We start from the raw sequence: 17,620 nt of genomic DNA, 5'->3' as shown, positions 1-17,620 counted from the left end.
GCCCGAACCGAATCCGAGCTTGAGCGCGAGCGCGAGCGAGCGAGAAAACGAGGAAGTAGCGCGCGAGTACGTCACGCGCGTTCCGTGAAACTCTGCGCGGGATTGGTCGAGCGGTGAAACTGGTAGGCACGGCGACCTATCGGATCGCTCGTTAGACGGGAAGGATGTTTGCACGGTCGCCTGGAGGCGCAGCCATGTTGGGAACATTAGAAGGGAACCAACACCACGACCAGAAAGACGGGAACATCTAGGTTCGGCAGCGGCGTGTCTTAACACCTGAACACCACCACCATGGCTGACCCGGAAAAACAGCCCGAACAACCAAAGGCTGTCCAGCCGAAGCTGGTCATCGGTGAGTGAGCACTCTGTTACTGATAGATATCGCAGCCGCGCATCTTTCCGGTGAAAAAATCGGGCCGAAAGGGAGAGCGGCGAACTCGTCGTCTACCGTATCGTCCGCGTGCGGTAATGGCGTCCGCGAGCAGCAGACGTTCAACCATGTGGCATGTGACCGGCGTGTGCGGTCTTGGAGCTTAATTAGACCGGCTAATCTTCTTTTCGTTCTTTTCATTTAGTTTAATTTCGTTTTGCTCAATACCGCCAGTTCTCCGTGCTCCTTTCTCGAATCTCTCTCGCACCTAAACTTTCAATATTTCTTTCCTCCGTACGCTTCTTTGCTCCGATTCTCTCTCTCTCTCTCTCTCTTTCCCTCGCTCTCACTCTCCTTCTAACTCGCTCACTCTCATTCTCTCTTCCTTTTTGTTCCTCCTCTCCCCGGATCTATCGGTGTCCTACGTATGTACCTGTGTCCATGCTCGTGTATACATCGATCAGCGCTTTTAATTCTACTTCTATTTCTATTTCCATCTCCATCTCTGTCTTTGTCGCTGTTTCAGTTTCCATCTATATCTTTATCTATCTTTATCTTTGCCTAGCTTCCACCCCTCCCCGTCCTTTGCTATCTCACTCGCACGCTCTATCTCTCTTTCTCTCGCTCCCATCCTGCTCGTAACATTTCGCAGTCCGAAATTCATCGAAATCCTCGAATCTATCGAAAATTCGTGAAAACGCGGTGGGGCATAGTCGTTTCTCAAACTAGAATTCGTTGATATTGTACTCCCTGTTGTTTTTCTCGTTGGCGCGAAACAAAGCTGTAATGGGAAGGCGTAATAGAAAATATCGCGCGCATCGAACGCATTGGAAAACATTGTGCGCGTTTCGAAGCGTGTAGAAATTGTTGGCGCGACTCGGTCGAGTAAACGTCGGGGAAACGTAATACATATACAATCGCAAATCCTTTTTCTGGTGCGCGCGAACGGAGATAGATATCGGTTGCCGCGATCAATTCGATCGTCGTCAACGACCTTTTCCAAACACAGGAGTCATAAAATCGTTTTTGTCAATGAACCCAACCCTTGTTATTCCAGGGTATCGTTCGTCCCCGGAATGTCGTTTCGTCTGTCCGCGATGTAAACACGTAAACATTTACGGTACGGATCGTCGCTATCTGTGATCGAGGCTCCATCGATTCGCAAATACAATAAAAACACTTCCTTCGAGCGTGCAGACAGATCGAGGGGAAAACATCTGATTCGAAAGTACGGAACGTTTCGTTGGGCATAGTTTTTCCAGCCTTTTCAAGTTTTTTATCGTTGGACACTCCGCTGGTGTCAGCTATCCGTATCGAAAAAAAATTTGTCGAACGTTTGACAAATCGTACTCGAAAAGTTGGCGGGTCGAGGGAACGCGAACGCGTATGGTAGGGCGCAGCGGTAAAGGAGTGTATAGCGGAGAGGAGGGGGGCAATTAGGGACGTGTTCTCGTAAAGAAGGCTTAGTCGCGGTGACCGTGCAGCAGCGCGGTGTTCCGTTACACAGCAAATACCTAATTAGAGCGTTTCGTTTTTGTTGGGTTTCAGCTAACAAAGTGACCGGGACTGTGAAATGGTTCAACGTGAAGAGTGGATACGGATTCATCAACAGGTAAGTAACTACCGTCGTCCGCGTGCCGGTATCCTTTCCGATCGATTTCTTTTGTCGACGTAGATTCGGTGTAGTTTCCTCTTCGCGTCGACTTCCTGTTGTTAAAGGCAGACCGTCCGGGTTTGTTCGTCTACACGTTTGGTCCACGCGCAGCAACGATTAACAGGAGACTCCACCGGTTCCTCGTACCTTGAATCTCGATTCTCCGCTATTTCTAGACGCTTCTCGATCTATGCTAAAGTCTGGCTGTTCGCCAAGCTTTCGTTTCCTGACTCGACAGCCTCGTCCGCCTCGCAAACATCGTCGACGGTAAGCCCCGTATAACGCGATCAACGCAACGTTTAAAAAGACTGTACAATCTAGAAATCCTACCGTGCTCTCGAACAGGCAGAACACGACGAAAGTCAGCGAGGCGAGGCGAACCATGAAGCGGTGTCGAGTCTTTGGAGGTTACGCGTAGAGATTACTCCTACCGCGAGCGAGTCTTATTCGGTCCGGGTCCGGTTCTCGTAGCAGAAGCTAAGATTTTGAACGCCACCGCTTATTCGCACCGTCGAACGCGTAGCTTTTGCGGATCGAACGGAATCTTTCAGCGAGTGGCAGAGCAAAATATCGCATCCGGATACCCATTGGATCGTCTCGAGACCTTGTTCGAACGATCCATGTTCCGAGACGCACAGAATATCTCTTCGCGTTCCCGCCGGCCGAGAAACAGGCTGGCGCTTGTGAACGTGAGATTGCGCGATGCGACGAAACGCGCGACCGGCCGGCAGCCGGCTCGTCGGGTGGTGGGCGGCGGATTGCGGATTACAGGCTACGGATTGACGGAGTGGCGAATGGAGTTTCGCGATCACCGGTCGTCGACCGTTTCCTCTTCGCGAACTGCTCGAAGAATGATCGTGCCTAATCGATTTTCCGAATTGTTTCAGGAACGACACCAAGGAGGATGTGTTCGTCCATCAAGTAAGTAGACTTTTCTTTGGAAATGTGGGTCCGTGTTCCTGGACCCAAAAGATGTATCCGAGAGACTAACCTCTGTGTTGTTTGCAGTCGGCTATCGTAAAGAACAACCCAAGGAAGATCGTCCGTAGTGTCGGCGACGGAGAAGTAGTCGAATTCGACGTGGTGATTGGCGAGAAGGGTCACGAAGCGGCCAACGTTACCGGTCCTTCCGGGGAAGCGGTAAAGGGTTCGCCTTACGCTGCCGACAAGCGACGTGGATTCCGCGGAGTTCACTGGTACATCGGTCCAAAACGTGGCAACACCCGAACTCAACGCAGACCACGCGAGGGCCAGGAGGGCTACGAAGCCGGTTCGTGCGAGCAATTCGAATTTAACATTCACATTTTCTTGATCCGAGATGTTTTCCGATCGATATGTTAACGCACGTTCTCGACGTATTTCAGGCGAAGGCAAATCCGCGGACGAAGCCAACGTAGGCGAGAGTGGTGGACAAATAGTGCGGCGTTACAGAGTCCGAGGGCATTACGAATGCTACTACCGCGGACCACCGAGGCGATCCAGACCATCGGGGCAACAGCAAACCGATAACTCCGGAGAAGCCGAGGAACAGGAAGGCGAGGGAACCGGTGGCGAGGGTGTGCCCCGCGGAGGCGGTGCTCGCGGCCGAGGTGGAGCTTCTCGCCGCTACTACCGCCGTAATTTCCGCGGAGGAAGAGGCGGTGGTCCTCCTCGTCGTCCTCGCAGCCAGGATGGGCAAACAAAAGTCTGTATAGTTTTCTCGATGCTCTCATTCTCTCTCTTTTTTTCTCTTTTTCTCTTTCTCTTTTTCTCTGTCCACACTTTAACTTTTTTTCTCTCTCGCTTTACCCAGTCCTATACTTCCGCTATGCCGGTTCCGTTTCCGATTCCATTTTCGTTCTCCGTTTCCTCGGTTACTTCGGTTTCTTTCGGTTCTATCGCACGGTTTCTGCTTTTCTTCTCCCGTCCTCGCGGTTCTTCCTTTCTGGTCCTCCCTCTCCCACCATGAAACGTTTCGACCCAGGTATCTGACGATGACGAAGAAGGTGGTGGCTCGACACCGGCCGACGGTCTCCAGAGACCGCTTCGACCGCGGTACAAGCGAAGAGTTGTCAGGCAGCCGAGGCCAACTAGTAGCCAGCAAACGATCAACAGAGTTCGTCAACGACACACCACCGCCAACAAACCCAACCCTGTCACGAGTCCTATCTATCCGCGTCCCGAAGCCTGTCGTCCGTTTGTCCAGGTAGCAACCATCGACGGCGGTCGTTTTCCTCCTTTCTCGGAATCGATTCTCGCGCGAATTGCGAAGAGCAACGATACGTTTGGATCGAGTCGCTAGATGCCTACGATCGCTGTCGGACGTCGTTCCTATAACGTTCTCGTATCGTCCTTAGCTTTCTCTTGAACACGAAACACACCCGATAAACAGCCGTTTGTTCATTTATTCATTCGTTTGTTTGTTGGCGGATCGACCGACGTCGGCGATCCGCCGACGAATGCTCATCGTAAATTGGCGTAGCGCTTGGCACACACACTATTGCACGTCTCTTTTTGTGCTATTTTCAGTCGGAGCAGAAGTCGGATGCACCTATAGATAAGGATGCACCTGCCGCTGCCCCTGCTCCACAGGTAACGTGGCTTTATTTTTCTTTCTTCTCCCACCTCCTCCCCCGATTCATACCGTTCTCTACTGTCTTCCTCTGACACGATCGCTCCCTTCATCTCGCGGCATGCTCTTCGTTTACTTTTCGCTCTTCCACTCTTCCATTTTTCCACTTTCCGATCAATTCACGTACACTCTGTATATCCCCCGTAACTCGTTTCATTTCGCCCGATATAACGCGCGTAATCGTTGGCCTAGCCAATAACCTAGAAAAAAAAGACGCGGCTACTCTTTTGCCCGTGACCCTCGTACGAACGAGTATCTTTCGCGATAGTCGATTCGATCGAACCCCTTCTGATTGGTGCGTCGCGTTTTACAGGAAAGCCAGCCGGTTCAGAACACCACTACCGAAAGCACCGCTTAATCAACAGCAATGGTACCACCACGACATAACCACTCCTTTTAACAAGTAACACCAACACCCGTTATACACCGAAACAGCAGCAGCAGCAACAGCAACAACGGCAACAACAACAACGTAACAAAAGAATCGAACAAAAAATCTAAAAAAAAAAAAAGAAGAAAGGCAAAGAAACCAACGAATCAACAGCACACCACACTCTCCTGAGAAAAAGACACCTCGCGCTCTCGATCGCGGGGATCACCTTGGAACCGCGATGCCTCTGAGAGAACTACGTTATACTTTTGTCGGAGAATCTTACCGCGGAGAAAGAGAAGAAGGTGACGGGATGACGGACAGCGACCACGAGGCCAGCAATCGCGTCGAGGACGATGCGCGACGAAACTCGCGCACATTCAACGATGCTATCGTGCCGAATGTTTCGCGGGAGGGTGCAGCCGTGTAGTCTCGCCTCTGTTGAGAAAACGGACGAAAAAGAAAAACGGAGGCAGCCACGGATGCGCCGAAATTTGACAACGGACGACGTACGACCGATGACCAACGACAGACGTAACGCGACGGACAAAAATCGCGACTGCGACCAATTCGGTGTACACGATAGGGAAATTTTGATCGAAGGGGAAAAAACGAAATCGCGAATAAAAGGAAAATGCACGGTGATGGGGGGGGGGGGGGCACGATACCAACTCGTATGGACGAAACTGCTATTTTTGTTCTTGTTTTTGCGTATTCATTGTTTCATATGTTTTCATTTTTCTTCAACGAAACGCATTCGATCGTTTTACGTAGACGTCTTTGAGTTTAACACTATATATGTATATGTATACATACACATATACGTTGGGTTGTTTCGACGTATCCGGTCTCAAGGTGAACGTGCAACATTGTGTGTGCGCGCGCGCGCGCAAATTTTCTCGAAATTGTTCCGTTTCTCGGAACGCTCGATTCGATTGGTTTCGTTGCGTTTCGACGAACGGAGGTCGTCCGATGCGTCGTTTTCATCTTCCTCGATCCTCGCTCGTTCGACTGTTTCGATCGCGGCGATGCGAAAGCGTGTACGAGACAAGCGTGTACGAGACAAGCGTGTCTCGTCCGATCGTTTCAGCGACGGTATACTCGGCCGGTGTGCCCCTGGCGGGCCCGAGGGTCGATCTGTCCGCGGTTTCCGGATCGTCGCTGTTCTTTTACGAATGCGCGATTATTCGGAGAACTCGCGCGCGACGATTGCGTACGATATATTAGGAAGTCGTAGTCATTTTGCTACGACTCGATCTACGACGCGAATCCCGTGATTCGTCGATCGAGTGAGAGAGCGAAACGAGTACACAAACAAAAAAGAGAACCAAACTGAATGAGTGAGAGGAAGAGCGAAAGGGAGCGAATGTGTGCGAGAGAGAGAGGGAGAGAGAGATTTATATGATTTTGCATGAAAACGAAGCTACTTTTTTAAATTTTAGTTTGTAGTCCTATCGTCGGAAAATAAAGTATACAATTTTCTTTCAAGAACGTTTCGAAACTACCGCAGTTCGTTATTGTAAATTAGTTTTGTGTTTTGTTTCCACGATCGTTGGATATATCAGTTTGTTTGTTTCCATTTGTCGTTTTCGTCGTTAGTTGTAATATCCCGTTCGTTCCCTGATCGTTTTCTATGCAGTTGTCAGCAACGGCATCCGTTCTCTCGCTCTATTCGTGTCCCCGGCGCAGCGGTATAATTTTCCGGCAACAAGTTTTTGGGGATACAGGAGGAAAGAGAAGCGAACGCTGCGAGGAGAGTGTGTGCGCGCGAGTGCAGTGCCGAGTGGGAGAAAACTAGGCACGATCGCGTTTCTTTGCGATCGATCGGTTATTCGGTAATACATAGAATAATAGATGGACAAAAGTTTCGTAAAACACAGGTTCAAGTATGCATCGAATTATTCAGTTGTCGCGATCGCGCTGCCACTCCCACGAAGTACAAAGTAGATTGAAAGCGAAGTTAGGCGACGAGGGAAAGAATGAAAGAAAAGAGCCGAGAAAGAAAGTAACGCTTAGAACGCAAACATTGTAATTGAATGCGAAAAAAGAACAATGCATGTGTTGAAAGTGAATATCGAAGTAAAAAAAAGAAATCACAAAATGAGACAAAAAAAAAGAATAAGAAAATAAGGAACAACAACAAGCAAAGAAATTGCATGATCGAGAAGAATCGGGCGAATCAAGGTACGCCCGAGAGAAATACATGTAACACGCGCGGTATTCGAGGCGGTCGCGATCCGCTCGTCCGGTTCGCTCGACCGTTGGCGGTCCGACAAAACGTCTCGATCTCGTTGGTTTCGGTCATCAATCGTTGCACGTTGTTTCTTTCGGATTGGTCGCAGCGCGGGCGAGGGAACCGATTACGGTCGATCGTCGCAACCGATCGAGATCGGGTTCCCCGAGGTTAAAGAAGCGAGTGCGTTTGCGTCGCGTCGCGTTGTTTGTTAGCCGCGAACGATTTCCGGAGAATGCCTTTGTCGGAAGGTTCGCACGTTCGTTCGTTTCGGCGAATCTCTGCGCAATCACGCGTGTCACGCTTCTACGGAAATCAGTCGCGAAACGACATCGCGACGCGAAGCCGCGCCCCGTTTTCCGCGGCAGTCAATTAATTCAAAATCACGTCTTCGCGATAACGTCGTAATTGGATCAGATCCGCGCCTCGTTGCGAATCGAATCGAGCCGAACCGGATAACGAACGCGACCGAATCCTCGAAAACGATCGAGAAAGCGCTCGTCTCTTTGAAAGAGATGGCTTGGCGGCCGCATAACGAACGCGTCTCGGACGCAGTGTGGCGTGTACACGCGTTCGTGCCATCGTTCGGTAAATAGCCCTCACCCCTATTCTCGCCCTTCTCTTTCCCGTTGTTCCCTTCTCCCTGCTCCCTGCTCCCTTTACCCTAGTCCCGTCTCCATTATCCTTTCTCCGAGACGTCCAACCTCCCGATCCTTCCAACCCAGTGAATTTTGTACCAAAATGCGAAACTTCGAAAAGCTAATTTCATATATGGAATTTAATTTTTTCACGAAACATGTGCATTATAAAAAATAAATGCCAAAAAAATCGCAAAATCGAAGAACCGAAGATCGACTGCGTTTCAGTTTCCTCGAACTGCCGTTTCCTCTCGTTCCTCGTGCGGTCCCTTGCGTTCGAATCGCCGTGCTGGAGGATTCGTCGAAGCTTACAAAGGATTCCGACAAGGCGATGGAATTGTGTAACACCGCTGTGGCGTTCGTTGCCTAGGAAGTTTTTTTTTCGCGTTTTCCGCATTATCTGCATTTCGCGCGGAACAACGCGTCTTGCATCGCGATGGAGTGTGCGTCGTCTCACTCTTGGTTCCGGCGGCTTTCTTCGGAAACGCTTTCCAGAAAGATTGCGACGATCGCGCGAACGTTTGCGTCAGTGTAGTCGGTGTAATCGGCCGGTGGATCGAATTCGACGTGTTCGAAACGGCGAGAGTAATATGCGAGAGAGCATCTACACGTACATATATCCCTCGCGCGAACGATCGAGATGCTGTCGACCGATTTTCGACAAACGCATCGGTCGGTTTGGAGAAAAGTGAGATCGGCCGTGCCCAGTGACGCGTTCGTGATAGAAACAAGAGGATCGTAGGCTAAAAGAGGTATAGTACATTTCACACATTCTACATTCTATGTATGCTAGATTCGAGCGTGCCTCATGCACGCGCTCGCCGCGATTTCGGCCAAGTGCGTGTCCCTGTGAGGCGGTACCGCGATTCGATGAAACGTTCTCGCTGCTGCGAGGAACGCGTCCAACGCCTTGTCGGGTTGCTCTTCCTCCATCGCTGCGAATCCTTGCTCGTAGCCAAGCTCGCACTGTCGCAGAGCCGCGAGCGGTTCCCGCAGATCGACCTTCCGTCGACAGGCCGAGCAATCGATCGGGTTGCCCGGTCCTCGAGGTTGTCGATGAAGCTTCTCGCATCCTTCCGTCGGGCATCTACGACAGGAAACGCGGCCGGTCAAACTGTGCCCAAGCTAGCTTCGACAGCGTCTTGCCGTACGTCTCTGTAACATCTGCACGGTCTACGCAGAATTTCGTGGAAAACCGTGGACGGAGTTGCGCGCGTTCTTGCCGCCGCCGACGCAATCACGAGTCGGTCGATTTTTAAAAAGTCATCGATAACCCCTCGTAGCCCGCGGTTATCGCGTTTAGCGTTCCACGATTGTTCGTAACCGCGCAGCGACGCGATGCGACGCGCCTAGCCACCCTCCCATCTTCGAAGACCAACCAAAATCGAATGCAACGGGGTTCGGACCGTCGGGAACACGCTCGATTCGTTGGTTGTCTCGAGACGCGATAACGTCAGCTTACCTAAGCCTCGCGTTGTCGTTCGTCAAGGTTTCGAAGCCCGGCCAATTTTCGCGACAAGCCGTGCACTCGCACGCGAACCAGTATCTTCCGGCCAAAGTTCTCCGCCGTTGCTCCAGGCTTCTCTTGGTGAAGATCGGCCCGTAATTCTCGGCGACCGTGTCTCCGACTCGCAAACTGCGAGTCGCTCGAATCACGATGCTCCTGCCGGCAAAGTATCTGCGCAAACGAACACGTAACTATACACGTGGTATGTACGTGGCTATATACGTGGTTTCGCGTTCGCTCGCTCGTCTTCTCACCTGGTCACCGCGGGATAACAGTCGTGATTGAATCGGGCCACGGTTGGATAAATCGCCACTCCGATGTAAACGGGCTTGCTGCCGCGAAATTGATGCTCCTTGCCTGGTCGAGTTTCGAACACCTCGTGAGCATTGAACTGCAACAGCTGAAGATGCTTCAGCAGCAGAGCAGCCACCGCGATCTCGGGCCCCGTTGGTACCGTCGATCGATTGCGTTCTGAAATTCGGATATTTCGGTACGTTCTCAAATCAACCAAGGACAAGTCATCATTAACCCTTTGCACTCGAAGCAATTTGAATTCTAATATCATGATATTTGTTTCAACCCAGATCAATTTTGTTCTATGTAATCTTTTTTACATTGTTCACATTAAATTGAACATGTTTTCTTATATCACAGTTGAGCTTTTATACAATTTATAGAATACAGACAAATTTAATAATGTTAAAACTGTTTTGAATAATGGTATGGCAATTTCTAGTGGCGCCTCAGACTCGCCATTCGAGTGCAAAGGGTTAATACTTCATACCCGTTTCGCGGTCTGGCTCGGAGGAGATTCCAAAGAAGCCGGCCGTCTGCAGACATTTCAGAAGAAACGCTGCCATCAACGATCTCTCGAAAAAGTCTCTGGCCGTTCTCTTGCTCTCGTGCATCACCAGCTCATAAGCTCGGAGATCGACGCATCGTTGCCGGTCATTATCTGCCTCCTCGGTTTCCGTGTTCGCTTTCTCCTTTTGATATTTCGAATCGCGCAGCATCTTCCTTCTGTTCCGCCGTTTCGCGGATTTGCTTAGCTTCGCACACGAATTCGATTCCGTTTCCGTTTTCTGCGTCTCCACGTAACCATCGAACCACTGCTTCGCCGATGCATCCTCGTCCACCCCATCAGCGTCGCGAGCGCGCAACGCTCGCCAAATGTTTTCGCACTCGATGGGCCCGGCCTGCGTGATCATTCGCAGCGCCAGCATGCTGAGAGCGCTCATTCCCGAGCCTGACGACAAATGAAAAATCCCGGAACGTTCTCGGCGAAACGAGATCGAAGAAAAGATGATCACTCTACTACAAGTTTACCTATGAGCAGCGCCAGAATTGGACACTCGTACTTGTGATAGCTCGCCGTTGCCTGGTCCCGGCACATTCTGCCGCAAAACGCGACGCTGCTGCAATCCGGACATCCTACCGGGCCTCTGAGTCTGAAAGGTCAAAGAGGTTTCTCTGAAAAGCGTTTGCTTGGGAGCACTGGCGCGGTTGGGTTCGTGACAGGATTCGGACACTCACCCGGAGAAACAGTGATGGCAACGAGTACCGAAAAATTCTGGCAGCAGACAAGCCGCGAGGGGTGGCTCGACCACCAACGTGTCCCCGGGGCCGATTTCCTCGACCGCGATCGCCTGTTTGCCTGCGTGCGGCGTTTCTCGCACGTCCAGCAGAGCCGAGACAGCCGGAAGCCGAGGATGCGAGCCGCCGCTCAATCTCAGCAATGATAATCCAGCGTCGCACTTTTCGTCATGTGCGATTTTCGTCGACCCTGCCCCTTCACACTGCCGCGGGCAGATCGCTCTCCTTTCGTTGGACCGTATACGCTCCTCGCACTTGGCTCTTCTCCTCGACAGTTCTCCTCTGAAACGGGTTTCCGGACTAAAACGGGAACACGTTTTGTCATTTCTCAATGACTATCGACTCACCGGAAACATTCCGAAAGCTTGACCTCCTCTTCTTCGGCCAACCTCAAGTCTTCGAGGGCGAGCGCGTACTCGTTCAACGCGGCAAACACTTCCGCTCTCCCGAGCAACGCCAACGGCAGCGTCAAGCCCCTGTCCACCGCTTCGCATTTCCCTGAAACCATCGAAACCGCGACGCGACGTTCCAGTGAACGGTTCGGAGTTCTGACATTGGCAATCGGAAAATTTGACAAGATGGTAAAACGATAATAAAAAAACGAGATCGACGAGAATCGAGACCTGGAGGTGGTGCGCGGAGAACGGCTTGGCTGAAGAGCAACAGAGCTTTCTCCCATTCCCCCTTGGCCGCGGTTTCGTACGCCTCGAGTCTCCTCGCCCTGGAAGCGTCCCCGTCCTTCGCTCTGTACAGAATCTTCGTTCTGCTCAGCGTGTCGGTCACGGTGTCTTTTATTTTCTCGTCCGTGAAGATGGCTCGCGCTCGAGCCTCGTCGTCCCGGAGCCGGCCGAACACCTTCGAGATCCAGGCCTCGCCAGCGACGTCAGCCACGCGTTCGCTAAAGTCACAGAAAAATCCTTTCTTCCCTGATCGTACTGTCTCCATCGAGCACAGATTCCTGTAAAACTGTTCGGAGGTCTCCATCGTCGCGCGCCGACCGTGAACGCGGCCACGAGCGCGAACGTGTTCTCGGATGCCTCGAAGTTGTTGCCGCGGGCGAGCGTGCTAGAGTATATCGCGGAAACACGATCGACGTCGCTCCGATCTGCGAACACGACTATGGAACCCCGGGTCGATCTTGGACGATGAATTCGCGGAACATCGCCGGCACGCGATCACTCGCTACCGGTCGAATAAATTTAGACGAAGCCCGCGACGCTATTTTCGGCAACGTATTTTCGCGCGGCTGCACCTCCGCGGGACTAGCTCCCGTTGCGCGAGTGCGTCGACGAGCGCACCGCGCGCACATGGCGATGCCGATTTCGATCGATCACCGGACGAGAAGTCACGGTGGTACCCGCATTGATTCGGTTCGTTTCGCGTCGCAGATTCTCTTCCGATTCCTTCGATCCTTCCTATTCGCGAGAACGAGGTGCGTTTATCGCCCCGGGAGAGAAGTATAGCTCGTAGAGATAGACGCGCGATCTCCCGGGAAGTATGACGAAAGAATACGGAGCGGGACGTTTCGAGTGGGGGTTCCGATGGCGACCAGGAGTCTCGCGATCGGCGACGACGTACGGGCAAAACACGTGGTTCCGTGGTTGCGTGGTTGCGGCGGAATCACTTGGATAACACGATGCGCGATCGGAGGGGAGGCTAGGCAAAGCGAGGTGAGGCGAGGCGGCAAGAAGCGGTACGGCGCGGTGAGACGATGATGTAGTTTGTCCCGTGTGTTTCGACCGCGACCGCGGTGCTTTCAGTTTTGCAACGGAGATCGCGGCCGTCGCGTGTAGTTCGACCGACGAATTATTATCGGTTCGCCGATGAGCGTCCGCGACCGTGTCCGTCTCGACGGCACCGACCATACCGACTACGTTCCAACGTCCTGACCGCCCGCGATCGTCCACCGGATCATTCGAACGGGAGTGGAACCGGCAAAGAGAGAGAATTCGCGATACACCGGTGTCGTTGGGTCGTTGGCGGAGAAATAGTATTCGCGATATTAGCACTTCGACCGCGATAAATCGTGGGAACGACGATAACGGCAAAGAAAAAAGGCGAGCTCGTCAAAGCGCGGCTGGATTCGAGTATCTTCGAGTGACGTAAGTCGAGCCCGAGTTGCAAACGAGTCGCTTCTACACCGGCCAATGGTATTCTCGGTTTGTGGCGGGCGCGGGAATTGAAGCGAGCTGCATTCGAGTTGCGACCGAGACCGAGACCGAGACCACGGTGGACAACCAGCTTTGCTCTCCTCGCTGAACGTTCGTTTCATCGGAAACTTTTCAAACGCGAAAGATGGATACGAGATTCAGCATCGCTATGCCAGAGTGTGCGATCGCGCTGCTTTCTTCTCCGCTGGACTCAAATAACGGCGGTGGGGTGTTGTCATCGATAGCTAAGAAACGTGCGTGACACGGTTGATCCTTTGGACCGTTGGGAGCCTCCCGACCTCGGCGACTCCTATTTAATCCGAAACAATTGACTTTCGCCGCCTACGTTGATCGGTTCTTGCCTCTCGGACGATACAGCAAAACACGGTGGGTGCATCTCACTCGCGCCTCGCACCTCACGGTGCTCTGCACGTTGTTCGCACGGTGCATCGCGTCCCATCGCGTCGCGTCACATTGCATCAGAGCCAAGCAGCACCGGCGAGGAAGAGTCACCGAGAGCGATCACGACCGTTCGCCGAAGAACCGTTGGATCGATTTCATTTTCGAACGTGGAAAGGTAACGAGAAATTTCACGATTCTCAGACATCGTTTCGGTTTCAGGCTTGTCAGGTAACGAACAGTGTCGAAAAACGGGAAGCAAGTGTAGTTTCGTGTATTTCATCTCTTATGGGCTACTTCGAAGGGTGGAGGACGATGCACGCTTACAGTTGTATGTGCTCGCGTGCGCGCGCTCGACCGCTACGTACCTTTGCGTGACCAATTTAGACACGCGCCATCAATTTAGAGGCGAGTTAACCTTCGTTAGCCTCGTCACGGCTCGGCAACTATGTGAAAAAAATCTAGTTTTCTTTCGATACTCGGTGTAGCCGAGCGATATATTGGGTTGGGAAGAAAGTTCTTGAGGTTTTTAACTGTTAAATGCAAATGCAAAACCGTAAGAACTTTCTTTCCGGTCTAATACTAATATATGTGTACCTCGAATAGACTACGATTACAGGAACAGATACTCGGAAGAAATAACCGAACACGGAAACGGCCCTCTCATCTTGGTACCGCAGCATCATCCCTTCCCGCGTTCGGGGTCGATTTTTCAATAGCCTTTGGCTAGTATCCGTCCCTTTCGAGTCGACAGCTTTTCCGTCCGCAACCTTGCTCGCGACATTTGATCCGTCGCGCGTAACCCTGTCTCCGTATCGCTCGAACTTGCCTCATCTCGCCTCGTTTCGTCGACAACGATCGATCGGACAATCGTCGGAAAGATTCGATCCTGCTCGAAGAAATCGTACATTTCATTGTATTCGATACCAAATATTTCGGACGTTCATCCGCGTAAACTGCTATGGTATCTCTGAACCGTCTCGCAATAGCTCGCCGCCGCACTGCACAGTGGTCCCATTTGGCCAAAAAGCGGGAAAAAATCTATGAAAACCGAACTATCCAACAAATCTGTTTGAAAATTTGAGGAAAGCATGCCAGAGGTACAACGGTTATGTGGCAAAAAATTTATTTATTTATTTGGGCGCGTAATGAAAATTCAAAATATGCGTTTTGTAGATCTATGTTAGTTAAATAGAGGGTACCCTAAATTGGCACCCTAAGTCAAAATCGTAGTAAAAATCTTTTTATCTTTTCTCAAATGTTTATGCGAGCTTAACTTGTTATTATTATAAGCTAATAGAGATTTTTCAGCAAACTCAAACAGGTTTACGAGTCATAAATCTTTTATTATAAAATATATTCTGTGAATATCGATCGTAAGACAAATATTGGCACCGTAAAAGGTAAGCGTTAAATAGGCAATTTGTTTCATAATTAAACATATACGCACTTATTAATATAATAAAAGTACACATAGTCGTAACGAAAATTTTAATAAAACACTATTCACACTGCATTGTGGTCATTTGTCGGTCTTACTGGATGTACCAGCGTTGCTAACAGTCGTATTTGGAACTCTGCTATGAAAACTTACAACGTTGCTTTGAAATATAAATAAGAAGCAATATAAAATGATTTTCTATGTCAGGAATTCTTAATATTTGTCGTTTAAATCAAAAGTACCAATAACTACTGCATGTGCTGAATATTTTATCGAAATCGATTGACGGTGGAAAAAAACGACACGCATCGAAAGATGTACGAATCTGTGGATTTTGAGCAGGAACTGATCAGGAGCTGTGCATACCAAGATTTCGATGAATTAGATCTACTAAACGTATATTTTAAATTTTGTTTACGGGGACAAATGCACGTTATTAAATTTTCTTTACGAGGACAAATTGCACGTTATTTAGTGAACAAATGCTTCTAATTGATCACAAAATATCAGGTCGTTTGGTAAAAGTTTAGAAAAGTAATTCTGTTTTAAAGAGCGTTCGGATTCATGCGACCGAACATAGTTAGAAAAAAATAGTCTCAGTGCCAGGTTCGCAGAAGTTTGTAGCCAAAACCTGGTTGGATATCTACTTTAAAGTGTGTTGCATAATTTGCAACAAGTTTTATCCTGACGTTTTTTGACGTAAAACAGTTATGCCAAATTAAACTTTAATTCTACTATTCAAAATACCTCTTTCTTCAATTTGTGTTCGAATCAAATTGTAATATTGTTCGCGTGTTTTAATGTTTTAGATTCTTGTGGCTTTGTTTATACAGGGTGAGTCACCTAACGTTGCCACCTCAAATATCTTTGTTGTTTTTGAAGCCTAAGTATGAAGTCTACAAATAAGGGGCTTCGCAAATTAGTGAGCGATTAACAAGTAGACTGCGAATTTTTAATGGTTGATGCAAAATAATAATGTTCTGTGTCTGTTATATGGACTACGAGCTACTTAGAAAGTTTATACGTGCATGAATAATTATAGTCACTGAATTCCTAACGAAAGGTATTATCAGTGTAGGTGTTTAAAATAGGGTGCTTCCATTTAAAAAAAATGAAGGTGATCTTGATATCTCTAATAAAATCACATAGAAACAAAAATATTTTTGGTATCATGTGAGCCCCCCATTGAACCATTCAACTTTGTCCTGCCGACATTTGACGTATCTTTAAAAACAACAAAGATATTTGAGATGATAACATTAGGTGACTCACTTTGTATGTAGACGAATTGATAAGCCAAAATCGCAGTTTTCCTGTTTCCTAACTTTCGTGTCATATTATTCAAAGGAATAACTAATATTCATTAAAAAAAAATTAAACCGACTTCGAAAAAACGCACTAGAAAGTATAAAATAATTTCCATTTAATTTATGTGAATACACACGAACTTAACTACAATACAATCTTTTCGGAGGCGGCGCGAAATTGAAAATTTTCGACACTGGAAATTACGAAAATCCTTAAATTCTTCTGCATGCTTTCACATATTAATGTATCTTCTCTTCCCACCTACTGATTTCCAAGCCCACCATATTCCAATGAAATCATAATCAGCAACATCTGTCATTTGGAAAATTTTTAATTTTTGCGCCGCCTCCGAAAAGATTGTATTGTATTTAAGTTCGTGTGTATTCACATAAATTAAATGGAAATTATTTTATACATTTTAGTGCGTTTTTTCGAAGTCGGTTTAATTTCTTTTATAAAATTTTCTTTATTTCATCGTAATTTCATTCCAAATCGTAATTTATAAATATCTGAAAGCCGCAGCAATCGATAACGGTAACGACGTCGCGTCGTTACTATTCCTAATATCTAATATTCAGCGGCGTTCACAACGGCATCATCATCCTACATTTTCGCAAATAAAATCGTAATTAATAAAAAAATGTAAAATTTTTTTGCACGGGAACATACTCTACAAGATGCAAAAGGTTTCGTTCCGATTGGTCCATCCATCTCGGCGTAATCGGTGAACATGCATAGAAAAAAAAGCGAATAAAAAAAAAGGCACATACAGATTGAATTGAGTAACCTCCTCCTTTTTCGAAGTCGGTTAAAAAATCATTACTCGTTTAAATGCTCCAACTATCTAGTAAATGAAATTGCAATGAAAAATCTATGTACCAAACATTTAAAAAATTGATTTTCTTCCTCGTTCGAACTACTGTGCGCTAATTTGTTCGATCCCGCGGGTTTACAGATTGCCTTACGGCTTACGGTGTCACGTGATCGCGTCGGTTACCGTTCGATTTCGCTTTTTACTCGGATCATCGGTTCGAGAGGGCACAGTTCCCGCGGAAATTCGAACGATCGACTCGTATGCTCCGATCGTTTTTGGTACCGGCGCTTGGGTATCGGATGCGCCGTAAAAACGAACGAGGAGCGGAATGAACGCGGCGTATGCGTGACCAGCGTGTTCGAGCGATCGTTGCGTAACGATCGTGCAACGACCTTGCAACGAGATCGAATCGTTCTCTCGTTCGAGTTCGAACGTCGCGATTAGTATTTACCGAAGATACAGAAAGCCTCCACTTGGCCTAGCTTGCTCGCGCGTACTTTCTGTCCCTTGGGTACCGGTTGTTGCTCAACCC

At 49.0% G+C, this 17,620-nt stretch overlaps 3 protein-coding genes across 9 annotated transcripts in view; 2 read left to right on the top strand and 1 right to left on the bottom strand.

Moving 5' to 3' along the window:
* Positions 1-191: 191 nt before the first annotated feature.
* Yps (Y-box binding protein ypsilon schachtel) lies at positions 192-8,087 on the top strand. Of its 2 annotated transcripts, XM_076422435.1 has the most exons (7): positions 192-352; positions 1,919-1,982; positions 2,912-2,945; positions 3,033-3,294; positions 3,389-3,708; positions 4,533-4,595; positions 4,949-8,087. In XM_076422435.1, the coding sequence occupies exons 1-7, from the start codon at positions 292-294 to the stop codon at positions 4,991-4,993; spliced, it is 849 nt and encodes a 282-aa protein (XP_076278550.1). In that variant the 5' UTR covers positions 192-291; the 3' UTR covers positions 4,994-8,087. The 2 variants fall into 2 exon arrangements, with proteins under 2 accessions (XP_076278550.1, XP_076278551.1); XM_076422436.1 differs by lacking the exon at positions 4,533-4,595.
* On the bottom strand, positions 6,484-17,528 carry LOC143208218 (protein-lysine N-methyltransferase SMYD4). 3 transcript variants are annotated; one of them, XM_076422408.1, is made up of 9 exons: positions 14,123-17,528; positions 11,600-11,874; positions 11,324-11,474; positions 10,917-11,276; positions 10,710-10,831; positions 10,168-10,629; positions 9,638-9,854; positions 9,339-9,554; positions 6,484-8,963 (listed from the first exon to the last, which is right to left on the bottom strand). In XM_076422408.1, exons 1-9 carry the CDS (start codon positions 14,209-14,211, stop codon positions 8,666-8,668), a joined length of 2,190 nt encoding a protein of 729 aa, XP_076278523.1. In that variant the 5' UTR covers positions 14,212-17,528; the 3' UTR covers positions 6,484-8,665. The 3 variants fall into 3 exon arrangements, with proteins under 3 accessions (XP_076278523.1, XP_076278521.1, XP_076278522.1); XM_076422406.1 differs by lacking the exon at positions 14,123-17,528 and adding an exon at positions 12,555-12,841; XM_076422407.1 differs by lacking the exon at positions 14,123-17,528 and adding an exon at positions 12,555-12,841 and having other exon boundaries at positions 10,917-11,258.
* Positions 8,238-17,620, top strand: part of LOC143208220 (growth factor receptor-bound protein 14) — a 28,551-nt gene continuing 19,168 nt past the window's right edge. For 2 of the 4 annotated variants that reach the window (XM_076422411.1, XM_076422409.1), the window contains exon 1: positions 13,568-13,703. The gene's annotated coding sequence lies outside the window, so the exon portion shown is untranslated. Of the gene's footprint in view, positions 8,629-13,567; positions 13,704-17,620 lie in introns of those variants that run through there. The other 2 variants (XM_076422410.1, XM_076422415.1) reach the window with 2 other exon arrangements.

The sequence above is a fragment of the Lasioglossum baleicum genome, chromosome 4 (genome assembly GCF_051020765.1).
Source record: "Lasioglossum baleicum chromosome 4, iyLasBale1, whole genome shotgun sequence".
In the NCBI taxonomy this organism is placed as follows: domain Eukaryota; kingdom Metazoa; phylum Arthropoda; class Insecta; order Hymenoptera; family Halictidae; genus Lasioglossum; species Lasioglossum baleicum.
The sequence above is the reverse complement of the archived record's forward strand: the minus strand, read 5'-3'. Positions and strand labels throughout refer to the sequence as shown.

What these genes read in the sequence shown, in the direction of transcription:
- Yps (XM_076422435.1), top strand. Translation starts at nt 292, where the DNA reads ATGGCTGACCCGGAAAAACAGCCCGAACAACCAAAGGCTGTCCAGCCG. An exon ending in AGGATGTGTTCGTCCATCAA is followed by an intron (nt 2,946 to 3,032) that starts GTAAGTAGACTT and finishes TGTTGTTTGCAG; the next exon opens with TCGGCTATCGTAAAGAACAA. An exon ending in GCCAGGATGGGCAAACAAAA is followed by an intron (nt 3,709 to 4,532) that starts GTCTGTATAGTT and finishes TGCTATTTTCAG; the next exon opens with TCGGAGCAGAAGTCGGATGC.
- LOC143208218 (XM_076422406.1), bottom strand. Translation starts at nt 12,841, where the DNA reads ATGGTCGGTGCCGTCGAGACGGACACGGTCGCGGACGCTCATCGGCGA. An exon ending in AAGCTTTCGGAATGTTTCCG is followed by an intron (nt 11,277 to 11,323) that starts GTGAGTCGATAG and finishes TTCCCGTTTTAG; the next exon opens with TCCGGAAACCCGTTTCAGAG. An exon ending in AATTCTGGCGCTGCTCATAG is followed by an intron (nt 10,630 to 10,709) that starts GTAAACTTGTAG and finishes ATTTGTCGTCAG; the next exon opens with GCTCGGGAATGAGCGCTCTC.